Here is an 11,888-nt window from a genome sequence, read left to right on the forward strand (position 1 = left end):
CCCCCGCTCCAGGCTCTGCAGCGTCTGTGTGCTTCCCCCTCCCAGATAGAACAGGAGCGTCTGGACAAGGTGTGGCCCAAGCTGAGGGTCCTCGCCCGATCGTCTCCCACCGACAAGCACACTCTGGTCAAAGGTGAGGGAGCCCGCTCACCCCTGCTGCCCCCTGCCGTGCCCCTTCCTGAGGTGCCATGATGCTGGCTGGGTGTGGCCATCGTCCCCACGTGTGTTCTTGCCCCGGGGCTCCCAAAGCCAAGCTCCAGGGCCTGCCTAGGAAGCGGGGTCCCGGGCTGCACACGTGTTGCTGCTGGACACGGCCCTCCCTAAACTTCAGTTTCCTCCTCAGGAAAATGGGGATAATGATGGAGACGCCCTCGAAGGGCTGACATGCCAGAGCTCACTCTGCTTCCCTGGCTAGCAGCATGAATGGAAGACACCACTAGAGAATGGCCTCTCATTGTAACAGATGGGGAAACTAAGGCCCAGGAGGGGGAGACATTTCTCCAAGTCACATAGTGCTTGACCGATGACACTTCATAGTTGGCCGATGACAACTTTACCACCTGCCTCCCACCCAGTCACACCACCCTGTGTCATCTCACTGGAGGATGGGCCAGGGCAGGAGGAGGGGAGCAGGGCTGCCGGTCGAGGCACAAGGACTTGACCCCGAAGGCGACAAAAGGGCAGGGGATTGGGGGTGGTTGGCACGGTCGCGATCCCGAAGGGTTTCCCGAGTCAGCCAGCCGCCCCCACAGCCCCCAGACGAGGACCCACTCTGCATTCCAGGGATCATCGACAGCAGCACCGGCGAGCAGCGGCAGGTGGTGGCCGTGACCGGGGACGGCACCAACGACGGGCCAGCCCTCAAAAAGGCAGATGTGGGCTTTGCCATGGTAAGCCGCCCAGTGCCGGCCTGGCTCACCACATCAGGCGGGGCCTTGTGTCTCAAGGACATTGGCTTCGTGCAGAAAGGTGCGGGCTAGTGTTAAGGCAGGTTGCAGGGTGATGAAGCCTGTCTCTCGCGTCCTGGCCCCTGGGACCTCCAAGGGCTCATCTGGTCAGGGGATACAGGTGTGAGTTGTTTAAAGGCATTTGGCGTGGAGATGCCCGAGGTGACAGTGGGGCCTCAGGGGTGGGGGACATGGGGCCTGCCACCTGTGCGCCCGCCTCAGCCACCCCCAGTGCAGTCTAAGCGAAACTCGGCCCCAGGGGCGATCACTGGAGTCCCCAGATGAGCTTTTCCTCTGTGTTTCTCTCTGGTTACTTGTATGGAGCTCGTTATTTCTGTAAAACCCTGACCCCGCCACCCGGGTCCAGCCCCGGCATTCTGCAGCGAGCTGCGTGCGCTTGGTCACCGAAGGCACAAAGCAAGCAAGCCCCTTTCCCCACCTGCCATGTAAGAGCCCCCTTCACTCTGCCACATTCAGGGTAGCCCACTGTGGGCAGGCGCCAGGGGCACGGGCCAGTCCGTCCCAGAGCCCAGGACAGAGAAGGGCACCGAGCCACAGCCCCTGGGCACTGTGAGAGCCAAACCGAGCTGCGCAGGACCCGACCTCAGGGTGGCAGACAGGGTGTGCAGCTGTCCCTGCATCAGGGGCTGTGAGCAGCAAACACCCCCACGGGCCAGCAGGACACGTCCCTGCTCTGCGGAAGGCATCCCCGCCCAGGAGTCGTGGAGCTCCTTATACAGCAGGCTGCTCTGGCATGCTAAGACCGGACAGAAGACCGCTTGGTGGTCACGTGGTGGCAGCTGGGCCTCGTACGTGAGGCCATGGTGGTGGCCATGGTAGCAACACCCTCTCTGTTTATGAGCAAAGGCCCTTACCAGGCCATGAGACAACCTGCCCACTCCTAGTACAAAGTCGCACTGGATGAAACCAGATCTGTCTGCAGCTGGCGGGGAGCCTCATTTGGAAGGGAAGCCAGACAGTAAGCCCGGGTAGGCTGGGTCGTCAAGGGGGCTGGGGAAGAGGGGCCTGTGGACACTGTGTGTGTGCCCCCCAGGGCATTGCGGGGACTGATGTGGCCAAGGAGGCCTCAGACATCATCCTGACCGATGACAACTTCACCAGCATCGTCAAGGCGGTCATGTGGGGCCGGAATGTCTACGACAGCATCTCCAAGTTCCTGCAGTTCCAGCTGACAGTCAACGTGGTGGCCGTGATCGTGGCCTTCACGGGGGCCTGCATTACTCAGGTGGGCACTGGGGACCGCTGTGCCCAGGGAGGGCCCTGGGCTCTCCCTTCCGCAAGGCACAGGGCCTGCAGGAGGCAGCTGGTTTCCCAGGCCCGGCCTGCTTCCTGCACCCGGACCCCAGTGCAGAGAGCAGGCCCTGGAAACCCCATCCCGGGAGTTGCGAGAGCCAGGGGGTTCTTTGCCACAGATTTTTTTTTTTTTTTTTTGAGATAAAAGTCACATACCAAAAACTTCACCATTTGAGAGTACACGGTTCAGTGGCAATCAGTACACGCACAGTGTGCACGACCACTGCCTGTGTCTAGTTTCTGAACGTTTTCATCGTCCTGAGAAGACCCCGGGGCCCATTAGCGGGCACTCCCCACCCCCTCCCCCACTCCCCAGCAACCACGGATCTGCTCTCTGTCCTTACAGACTTGCCTATTCTGGACATTTCATATAAAGGGAATCAAATAACATGTGGTCTTCCATGTCTGGCACCTTTTCATTCAGCACGATGTTTCCAGGGTCCATCCAGGTTATAGCCAGTATCGGTACTTTGTTCCTTTTGATGGCAGAATATTGCTCTGTCATATGGAGAGAGCACAATTTGTTTGTCCCTTCCTCCGTCAGTGGGTATTGGGGTCATTTCCACCTTCTGGTGATTGTGACTGACGCTGCTGTGAGCACACCTGTACGAGTCTGTGTGTGGACCTACATCTTCATTTCTCTTAGGTGTGGATCTAGGACTGGAAGTGCGGGCTGAGATGGGAACTCCATATTTAACCTTCGCAGGAGCCTCTTCCCCCTTCCAATAGTCTCGTTCCCCCCAGTAGTGAGTGTCCAGAACTTGTCTCCCTTTGAAAGGTTTTTTAATTGAGAAAATCCACATAACATAAACTGCACCGCAGTAACCATTTGAAAGTGCACAATTCAGTGGCCTTTGGTGCATTAACAATGTTGTCCAACCACCACCTCTAACTCATTCTACAACCTTCTTGTCACCTGTGTGCCCACTAAGCAGTCATTGCCCCCTCACCGTGCCCCCAGCTCCTGACACCCACCCATCTGCTTTCTGTCTCTATGGATCTGTCAGTTCTGGGAGGTCAGGAAAGTACCCACCAGTTGAGCACTTTCACGGTCTGGGATAACACACGGGTTGTCAATCTCCTGCTGACAATTTGGACCACACCTTCTAGGTCACTGGCACCAGGTGAGAGAAGGGAGGCTGGCAGCATTTTCAGAGCAGGAAATCCGAAAGCCCAGTGAAAACCCACTGCTAACCTTCCCACAGGGATGGAGATGTTAGATTTTGACGGGAAGGTCAGATCTGCCGCGTTTCACTAGAACGAATCCCTGTGACGTTGCCCCCAGGCTGAGTTTCTTCCCACTGGAGTGGTGGGCCACTGGGCTTTCTGGCCCCATGTTAGGGTGACTGCCTCCTCTCGACAGGACTCTCCTCTCAAAGCTGTGCAGATGTTGTGGGTGAATTTGATCATGGACACATTTGCCTCTCTGGCCCTGGCGACAGAGCCACCCACTGAGTCACTGCTGCTACGGAAACCATACGGCCGGGACAAGCCCCTGATCTCCCGCACCATGATGAAGAACATCCTGGGCCACGCGGTCTACCAGCTCACCATCATCTTCACGCTGCTGTTCGTTGGTAGGTTGGCCCCGGGTCACACTGCCCTGCCGCTGGCCGCACAGGCTTGGGCCCTGTTTGCCAGTGGAAGGGACAGATGAGCACCCATGAACCAAACTTCCAGCACGGGCCCCTGCACGCTCACCTCCCCGCTGTCTCTCTGTGTGCGTGCCCCGTGCAGGTGTCATAGGCCCCTGTGCCTCTGAGAAACTGCTGTCCTTCACCGAGACCCAGATCACCCCCATCCATCCACTCACCCTATGGCCATTTCTCCAGGGCATGGCGAGCAGAGCACTGTGCCACAGACAGTGGGAAGAGGGGGACCGGGAAAGACAGGTGGAGGGAGAGGGGGGGGATAGGAGAGATAGGAGAGGGAGAAGCAGTCGAGGTGAGGCAGAGAGTGGAAGACAGAGAAGAGGCCTGAGGGGCAGAGGAAAGGAGGGCGAAGGGGGAGAGAAGGAGGAAGGAAAGGGAAGAGGAAGGAAGAGAAAGAGGAGGAGGAGGAGGAGGAGGAGGAGGAAGGAGGGGTGGAGGGAGAGGAGGAGGAGCAGAGAGGAGTAACTGTCAGGAAACCAGAAGAAGGGGGCACGAGAGAAAGAGGCTGTGGGTTGGGTATCCAGGGCCGGCTGGGCTCTGGCTCTGTCCAGCAGTTTCCTTGGGGTGGGTTTGTTGCTTTGTCTGCTTGTGGCGTCTCTCCGTTATGTCCCCAACCCTGGCCTTGAGGGCGCAGGCGCGTTCCCGGGAGCAGATTGGAAGCTCGGTTTGCAGGACAGTATTTGCTGAGGGGCAGGAGGGACGGTGTGTGGGGATCACAATGTCACCACTGGGGATCCTCTCGGGGGGCCTTTCTCTGATATCTCGGGAGCAGAAGCCTCTCTCTCATGGCCTGCCCGACGGTCTACACCTGGCCGCCCGGTCTTAGGGACAGGGCGGAGGAGGGCTGGCCCACCCTGTGCCCAGCCCCACTCAACCCGGCAGGCACACGGTGTCTTCTTCCGGGGTTTCTGCGCCAGACCTCTGCTCCAGGGGTGAGCGCGTGTTGTGGGGAGAGACCCGTTACTTTCCCTCCGGGTCCCTGTCACCACAGGGTGGGGCTGCCTGTGGCCCTGCCGCAGACCCCCTGGCGCTCCTCAGGCGACACTGGCCGGGAGCTGCCTCCACCCAGGGCTCCGCCCCCCTCACGTGCCCCCTCACGTGCAGGGGAGCTCTTCTTCGACATCGACAGCGGGAGGAACGCACCCCTGCACTCTCCACCGTCAGAGCACTACACCATCATCTTCAACACCTTCGTCATGATGCAGCTTTTCAACGAGATCAACGCCCGCAAGATTCACGGCGAACGAAACGTCTTCCACGGCATCTTCAGTAACCCCATCTTCTGCACCATCGTCCTGGGCACCTTTGCAATTCAGGTAGGCGGGGGGGGGGGGCAGGGGCGACCGTATACTGGCACCAGACGAGGAGCGGGGGACCATGCCCACTACCACCGGCCTCCCCATCCCCGTTTACAGAACCAGAACCAGTTCCGCCCCTCCCGCTGTCCCAGGCCCCACCGGCATGCCTTGTGACCCCAGGCCCTCTGCGCTCCCCTGCTGGCTTCCAGAGAGCCTTCTAGGGCCTTCCTCAGAACGAGCCTCCTCATAGTTCCCTCTGCGTCTTCCACTCCCATTTCCAGCGCTGGATTCCTTGCCGGGGGACTATCATAACTCTAGAAGGTTCCCTTGGGATACTTTCTGTCCCCAGTGCTGACCATCGGCCTCTGCCTGCCACCATGCTGTGGACAGGCTGGTCAGTCAACTCTTTGGGAGTCTGAGCCTTTAAAAGTAGGGTGCATTCATAGAAAGTGTGACGTATAGTGAGGACAACAGGCCAGGATCGTTTGCCCCTCACAGGGATCAAAGGAGGGGGCCTGCCACGCCATGAGGGGTCCACCTGGGGAAGCACCTGGGTCGGTCGGAGACAGAGGGAGAGGGGGAGCCTTTACTGTGGTTTCTGGGGGAGAAACTGGGGTGAGGCGATCAGGCCGAGGACTCACGACTATGAATAATTTCAGGGTTCAGGGGGGTGGAGCGCCGTCTCTGCTTGTGTGCGCCCTGGCCTGGGCTCGGGATTGCTTGGTCTGTATTTAAACAGCTCACCCCCAGGAGGAGGGTTCTTCCCTAGGAATGGGCAGTGAGGCAGCAGGAGTCCCAGGCAAGGCTGGCTGGGCATGTCACTGGGGCACCTGGGATGAGGCGTGTCCAGCACGGGCGTGCAGGGCACACGGTAAAGCATCAAGTTTACAGAAGCGGGAGATGTGGCTCATCTGCTGAGCCACGGCCAGAGCCCCATCTGCCGGGAGGACCCAATGGCCCATCTCTGACCTGCCTCCCTCCCATCCCACCCCTGCAGATTGTCATCGTCCAGTTCGGCGGAAAGCCCTTCAGCTGCTGCCCCCTGTCCACGGAGCAGTGGCTCTGGTGCCTGTTCGTTGGCGTTGGGGAGCTGGTCTGGGGACAGGTGAGTGTCTGCCTCGTCACCTTTCCCAGCCCCGACCCTTCCCTGTTTCCAGGGACGGACACCATGCCGGGCAGGGGTGGGGGAGGCCATGGCACCTCAGAGCCCGTGCTTAGGAAAGCGTTCGGTGTGCTCAGGGTGGGCAGCACAGCAGGGCTCAGGCCCGGGCCAGGCCACAGCTCAGGTACACGGCCGCAGGCGACAGTTGTCAGCAGAGAGAGGGCAAAGGGCCACGTCTGGGATGTCACAAAGCCCCGGCAAAAATCACCCAGCACTCCCCTTTCCATGCTAGAAGCCCAAAATCGTCCCCTAAAACTGGGCGGCTTGGAAAACGCTCACGGATGTGAAGCTAGACCACACCGTGCTAAATCCTCCAAGGGGCAGAAAGAAAGTGTCAAGGAAAATGAAGAAATATTTTGAGATGCTAGAACGTGAAAGTCAGACACCTGTAGCCCTTGACGGTTAAAGGCATGCACAGAGGGAGGAAGAAGCAGCCCATGCCACAGGCACGCAAGAGGCTTCAGAAAGCATTGCTCTGCAGTTCTAGAATATTGGTGCAGGACCCACTTTGCCCTGCGTCTTAGTCACATCTCAGGAAGCTGGAAGTCCAAGATCAAGCATATGTAGGGCAGGGTCCGAGAGAGACCGGGAGTGAGCTTCCACGGAAGCTTCCCTGAGCACCGGGGACTTCAGTGGGGGTCGGTCCTGTGGGCCCGGGGCTCCCGTGTGGCTGACCTCAGATCCTCAGTCTCTGCCCCCCAGACGTGAAGCCGGGGCCCCACCAGGAATCACGCTGTTGGCGCAGACGGCCCGGCAGGGCCCTCGGGGAAACTGAGACCGACTCGTCAGGCAGGATGTGCCAGGGGCCTAGCGGTCCCCTCTGAGGAGCGGGGCGGGGGGGGGGGGCACCAAGGCCAGACCTCCCCTCGCTGGAAAACGCTCCTTGGCCCCAACAGCTCCCGCGCCCTGCTCCCCGGGGACCGCTCCTGGTCTTGCAGCCTCGGGGACCAGAAAAGGACGTCCCATCCCCCAGTCTGCCCACAGAGAACGGGTGTTTAGGAAACAGTGGTGCATGACGCTGGAGTGCAAGGGGCATACGCACTAGCTGTCAGAGGGAGGCGGGAGGTGTGGGTCCCTCCCCAGCCCCAGCAGAGCTCCTACCCCAAAAGGACCAGCTGTGCTCTGACAGCCACCTGCGCCTGCTACCCCTCGCCTCTGGCCCCCCAGGTCATCGCCACCATCCCCACCAGCCAGCTCAAGTGCCTGAAGGAAGCAGGGCACGGGCCGGGAAAGGATGAGATGACCGACGAGGAGCTGGCCGAGGGGGAGGAAGAGATCGACCATGCCGAGCGGGAGCTCCGCAGAGGCCAGATCCTCTGGTTCCGGGGCCTCAATCGGATTCAGACGCAGGTAAGCCGCCGTGCCGCTTGGCTTCTCTGGCTATCCCGCCTTGAGAGGGTGGCGAGCAAGGGCCATCCCCGGATGTGCCTGCTGGCTGCGGTGCTGCAGACACGGCCCACCTCTGACGCTTCCGTCAGAGCCCAGGCGGCTCTCCCCCGCGCTGGGTGCCAGTGTCAGCTAAAGACGTGTGTTGTGATCAGCGGCTGTCTCTTGGGGTCGGGTGGAGGGGGCGCAGGCCACCCGCTGTCTGCACGGCCGCTGGGCCTTGCCTCATTTGCCGGAAGCGGCCTGGTGACAGGGAGGTGACGTTGTTGGGAGGAGACAGATGCCCGTTACAAACAGCCTTTGGTGAGCTCACCGTGCACTGGGTTATATCGCGAGCCCTATGGAAGCTGATTCTGGCCCCGGACTTGCTTCTTTCTCTTCATCTCCATCCCTAAGTCACATAGTCACAATGACCACTCAGCCATGGGCAATTTCGAAGGCTTCAGGAGACCCGTCTGCCAGAGCAGCCCCATGCTCTTTGCCCCAACCCCTGCCAGCTAGCCTTCTTGCCAGAATGTTCTGTACTCTGTCTCTCCGCATCCTTTCCTCACACTCGTGATCGCATCGCAGCCTGGCCTCTGCCCGCAGGGTCCCAGACGCAGTTCTCACCAAGGTCTGTGTGACCTACAGGGCCCGGAAGCGGGCTGTCCCCTCCGTCCTGCGTCAAGCCCTCAGCTGTAGCCTCTGAATGCCACACCTTGAGCCAAGATGTCCACGGTGGGCTTGGCCAAGACCACGGTCCCTGAGCCAACCTCCTTTCAGCCCCTCAGCTCCCAGACGCTCTTCCTGTCTCCCCGCACAGCTGGCGCAGCAGCATGGCCCATCCGTTCAGGTCCGCCCCCTCGAAAGCACGTCCCCAGTCCAGCCACCCCTGCCCCCCATCCTCCCGGCCTAGTCACCAGTATCTGCCCGGAGTAGTCTCCCTGCTGCCTCCCTAGCCCCCAGTGACACCTGTCACTCTCTGCCATTCCCGTGCTTCCCAAAGCCCCACCTCTGACCTTTCTCCACGTGCTGTCCAGGACCCCCAGCCCCCCTGCTTCTCCTCCCTGGGGGTCCCACCAACGGGAAGGCCACTACCCTACACGTAGCCCTGCCCGGCCCCGCACTCCTGCCGCGGGCCCCTGGGCCTGGGGAATGGCTTCAGACCACACCTCTGCCCTGTGTCTGCCTCCAGCCTGTCACACATCACCACAAGCTCATCCCAAGGAATCTTTCACGCACCCCACCCAAAGCGCCCTCGGCAGCCGGTGCCTACCCTGCCCCCGGCCTGAGGCTCCCCATACACACAGCTTGCCTGCTATTCCCATACGGTCCCCAGAAGTCTCCCGGGGCTCAGCCTCAGGGCCCCCTACTTCTTTCTTCCGCAGGCCCCAGCCTCAGCTCCAGCCACAAGCTCTCAGCCTCCTGCCCGCTGCTCCCACCTTCATTCAGCTAGCTTGCCCCCTGCCCCGCCGTGGCCAGTGTAGCCTCTCTTCTGGTCTTAAGGGTCAAGTCCAGAGTCCTGACCATGGCCTTCAGGCCCCTGCCTCTTGGCATCACCCCACACACCCTGTGTCCCTTGTAACCCCTGCTGCTTTTCCAGATGTGCACTCGCTGTGCCTCCATGCCGGCCACGATCTGGGCCCCAGGCCTCCCCAGCTGCCGCTGTGTTCCCTCGGGGGGGGGGCCCCCCTCATCCGGCAGCAGCCCAGAGACCACCACTCTCTCCCGCCCCCGTAGGCCCTCGCGTGCCCAGGGCACTGGAATCAGTGAGGAGCAGAATGCCCCAGGGAACTTTCCAAAGCTGCAGACTCCTGGGCTGCCCCCAGGGCTTGGGATATCGTAGGGCTGGGTGAGGTGGCCCCAAATAAGTCCGGTTTAAGGAGCTCCCCAGGGATGCAAGGGGCTTCTCCAGTGGAGAAGCAGGAGTCCAGGTCGTGAGGCATGGCAGAGGGCGGTGGGGGGCGGGGCTCAGTGGTGCCCGACTGGTGTGTGTCTGTGCCTTCCGTGCGCCTGTGGGCTCTGAGTCCTGCCACCGCTTCCTGGTCGGTCGGGCGGGTCTCCTCAGTCAGAGCCTGGGAGTCACTGCCCAAGTAGACACTGGCCAGTCAGGTCCCTACTTCAAACATGATGCAATGGGGGGGGGGGGGCGCCCAGAGAGAAGGGACTTGCCCAAGGTCACCCAGTGACAGCGTCCCTCCCCCATCCCCTAGCATATTCCGTGTCCTTTCCAGAGAGCCCCTCACTGCTCCACAGGATCGTCCCTTTGTCACATCCGATTCACCACCCTCCTCAAGAATGCTAAGCCAATCCGCTACTTGAGCTAACTTTTTAAGAGCATCCGTTCTTTTTGATTCAAAATACCTGCTTGAAGGACAGACATAAAGCGCCCCAGCGTGTAGGTGCCCCCAGCCAAGGGAGACATGCCTAGATTTCTGGATTTTGCAAACAACGGAGCTGCAGGGTTTGGGGGCCAGCACAGCTTTGCTAAGTGAAGGCATTTTGTAACCTGCTACCTGCTCTCACCACCATTCCATACTAACATATTACTGCACCAGACGGGGGGGGTCATTCCGGCATCAAAAAGAGTCCTTGAAACCCAGTACACGGAGCTTCTTGACGTTGTTTTGTCGTGGTCCGTTTCACGTTCCATTATAAACCAACGACAAGCTTCAGCAGGAACTGGGTTTTGGGGGGCGGGGGGGGCAATTGTGAGGTATTTTGATTGACACCGTCATCCCATCCGGACACCGTGAGGAGAGGGGTCCAATCAGAGGCAGAAAAGACTTCTTTTCCTTGCCTCATCGCCCTGGCTGCAGTTAAGAGTGCATCACATCATGGGCCATCTTCCTTCAGGTCACCGGGGCACACTAGACACACTGTGCCAGCCCCCTGTGGCCACTCAGTGTGCGTTACGCACGGGTCTCAGCCCTGGCAGTGAGTTCGCCCTGCTCACGAGCGGGGTGTGTTGGGGGCGGGGGGGCATGGGGGAGGAGGGAGCTCGGGGGCAACGTATGGGACAAAAGTCTTTTTCCACCGCGCGTGTAGGGCTTGAAATGATGCACATCTTCATGTGCGAGCACTCAAGCTGCCTTCTTCCCAGAAGCCTGGCCCCGTGTCAGACTCCCTGCCGAGCCTAGGGGCCACCACAAAGCCACCGCAGGGCTTGGGTGTGGCACAAGGCCTCCTGCTCTGGGCCCCGAGTACGCAGCCAGTGGGCTCCAGGCTCCAGGACTACACATTTGCTTTGCCGCTCACGTCATCCAGTGAACTGTATGGCACTTTCCAGAAATCAGATCCACCTTCTAAGGCCAAAGATCTGCACACACACCCATCTCCCCACCCCACCCCCACCCCCGGAAGGCATTCCCAAAGGGGCAACCAAAGGTGTGCCACGTTGGCCTGCCCTCCCAGAACTTAGGCACACGGTCTCCGGATGGGGAAACATTCACTGTGGCCACTCAGTCACAGGTCTCAGGTCTGAGTCACCCCCAGGCCCGCTCGCCAGTCAGAGATGGGGGTCGGGAAGTCAGAAGACACTAGGACTCCTAGTGAGTTCACCCCCATGGTTGTCATTTCCCTTAGACCCACATCCCTTTTGACCCCTAGGAAGCCTAAGGGGGAGGGGGCTGCAAATAAAAGCCATCTCTGTTCCCGGTTCACTTCAGTCTCTTTGCTCTCCCTCCTGCCGGGCCAGTGGCTCTGCAGAAAGGAGTCTGATAAAAGAAAGCAAGTGATTTTGCTTTTTAAATCCTTTCCTTTCACGGAGGTTCCCCCAGGGGCGCCCACCTCCATCACTCTGAAGAGATTGAGCCTCCGGGCAGGGCAGGGCAGGGCAGGGCAGGGCAGAGAAGCAGTAAGCGTCTGTTGCTTAGAGCAACGTAAACAAAGGGCATTCGGGGAAGGCCCCGGTCCCGGCACCAACCACGAGCACTGCCACAGGGAGCCTTGTCCTAATGGGAGCGGGGAGTGGAGCGAGTCCTACCCCTCAGGTATATCGGGGCAGAAAGGGGGGTGGAGAACCAGTGATCTGGGATCTCAAAGGACTGCCAGACCCAGGTATTTGTTGACAAGTGGCTCGCAAAGAGCGGCTGGTGACTGCGAGTGGCTCTTTCTGCAAAGGCTTGCCGCGCGGGGGGGGGGGGGGGGG

At 60.2% G+C, this 11,888-nt stretch overlaps 1 protein-coding gene across 1 annotated transcript; it reads left to right on the forward strand.

The window, feature by feature from the left end:
- Positions 1–3: 3 nt before the first annotated feature.
- Positions 4–8,035, forward strand: LOC121024091 (plasma membrane calcium-transporting ATPase 3-like; the record flags this gene model as incomplete). The annotated part of the gene is made up of 7 exons (XM_040466404.1): positions 4–133; positions 784–890; positions 2,002–2,193; positions 3,625–3,838; positions 5,018–5,229; positions 6,209–6,316; positions 7,541–8,035. Coding segments are annotated over 7 exons (1,443 nt in total), but the record flags the coding sequence as incomplete, so codon positions are not given.
- Between the last annotated feature and the right edge of the window lie 3,853 nt (positions 8,036–11,888).

The sequence above is a fragment of the Herpailurus yagouaroundi genome, unplaced genomic scaffold (genome assembly GCF_014898765.1).
Source record: "Herpailurus yagouaroundi ecotype Mexico unplaced genomic scaffold, PumYag 55507, whole genome shotgun sequence".
NCBI classification, from domain to species: Eukaryota; Metazoa; Chordata; class Mammalia; order Carnivora; family Felidae; genus Herpailurus; species Herpailurus yagouaroundi.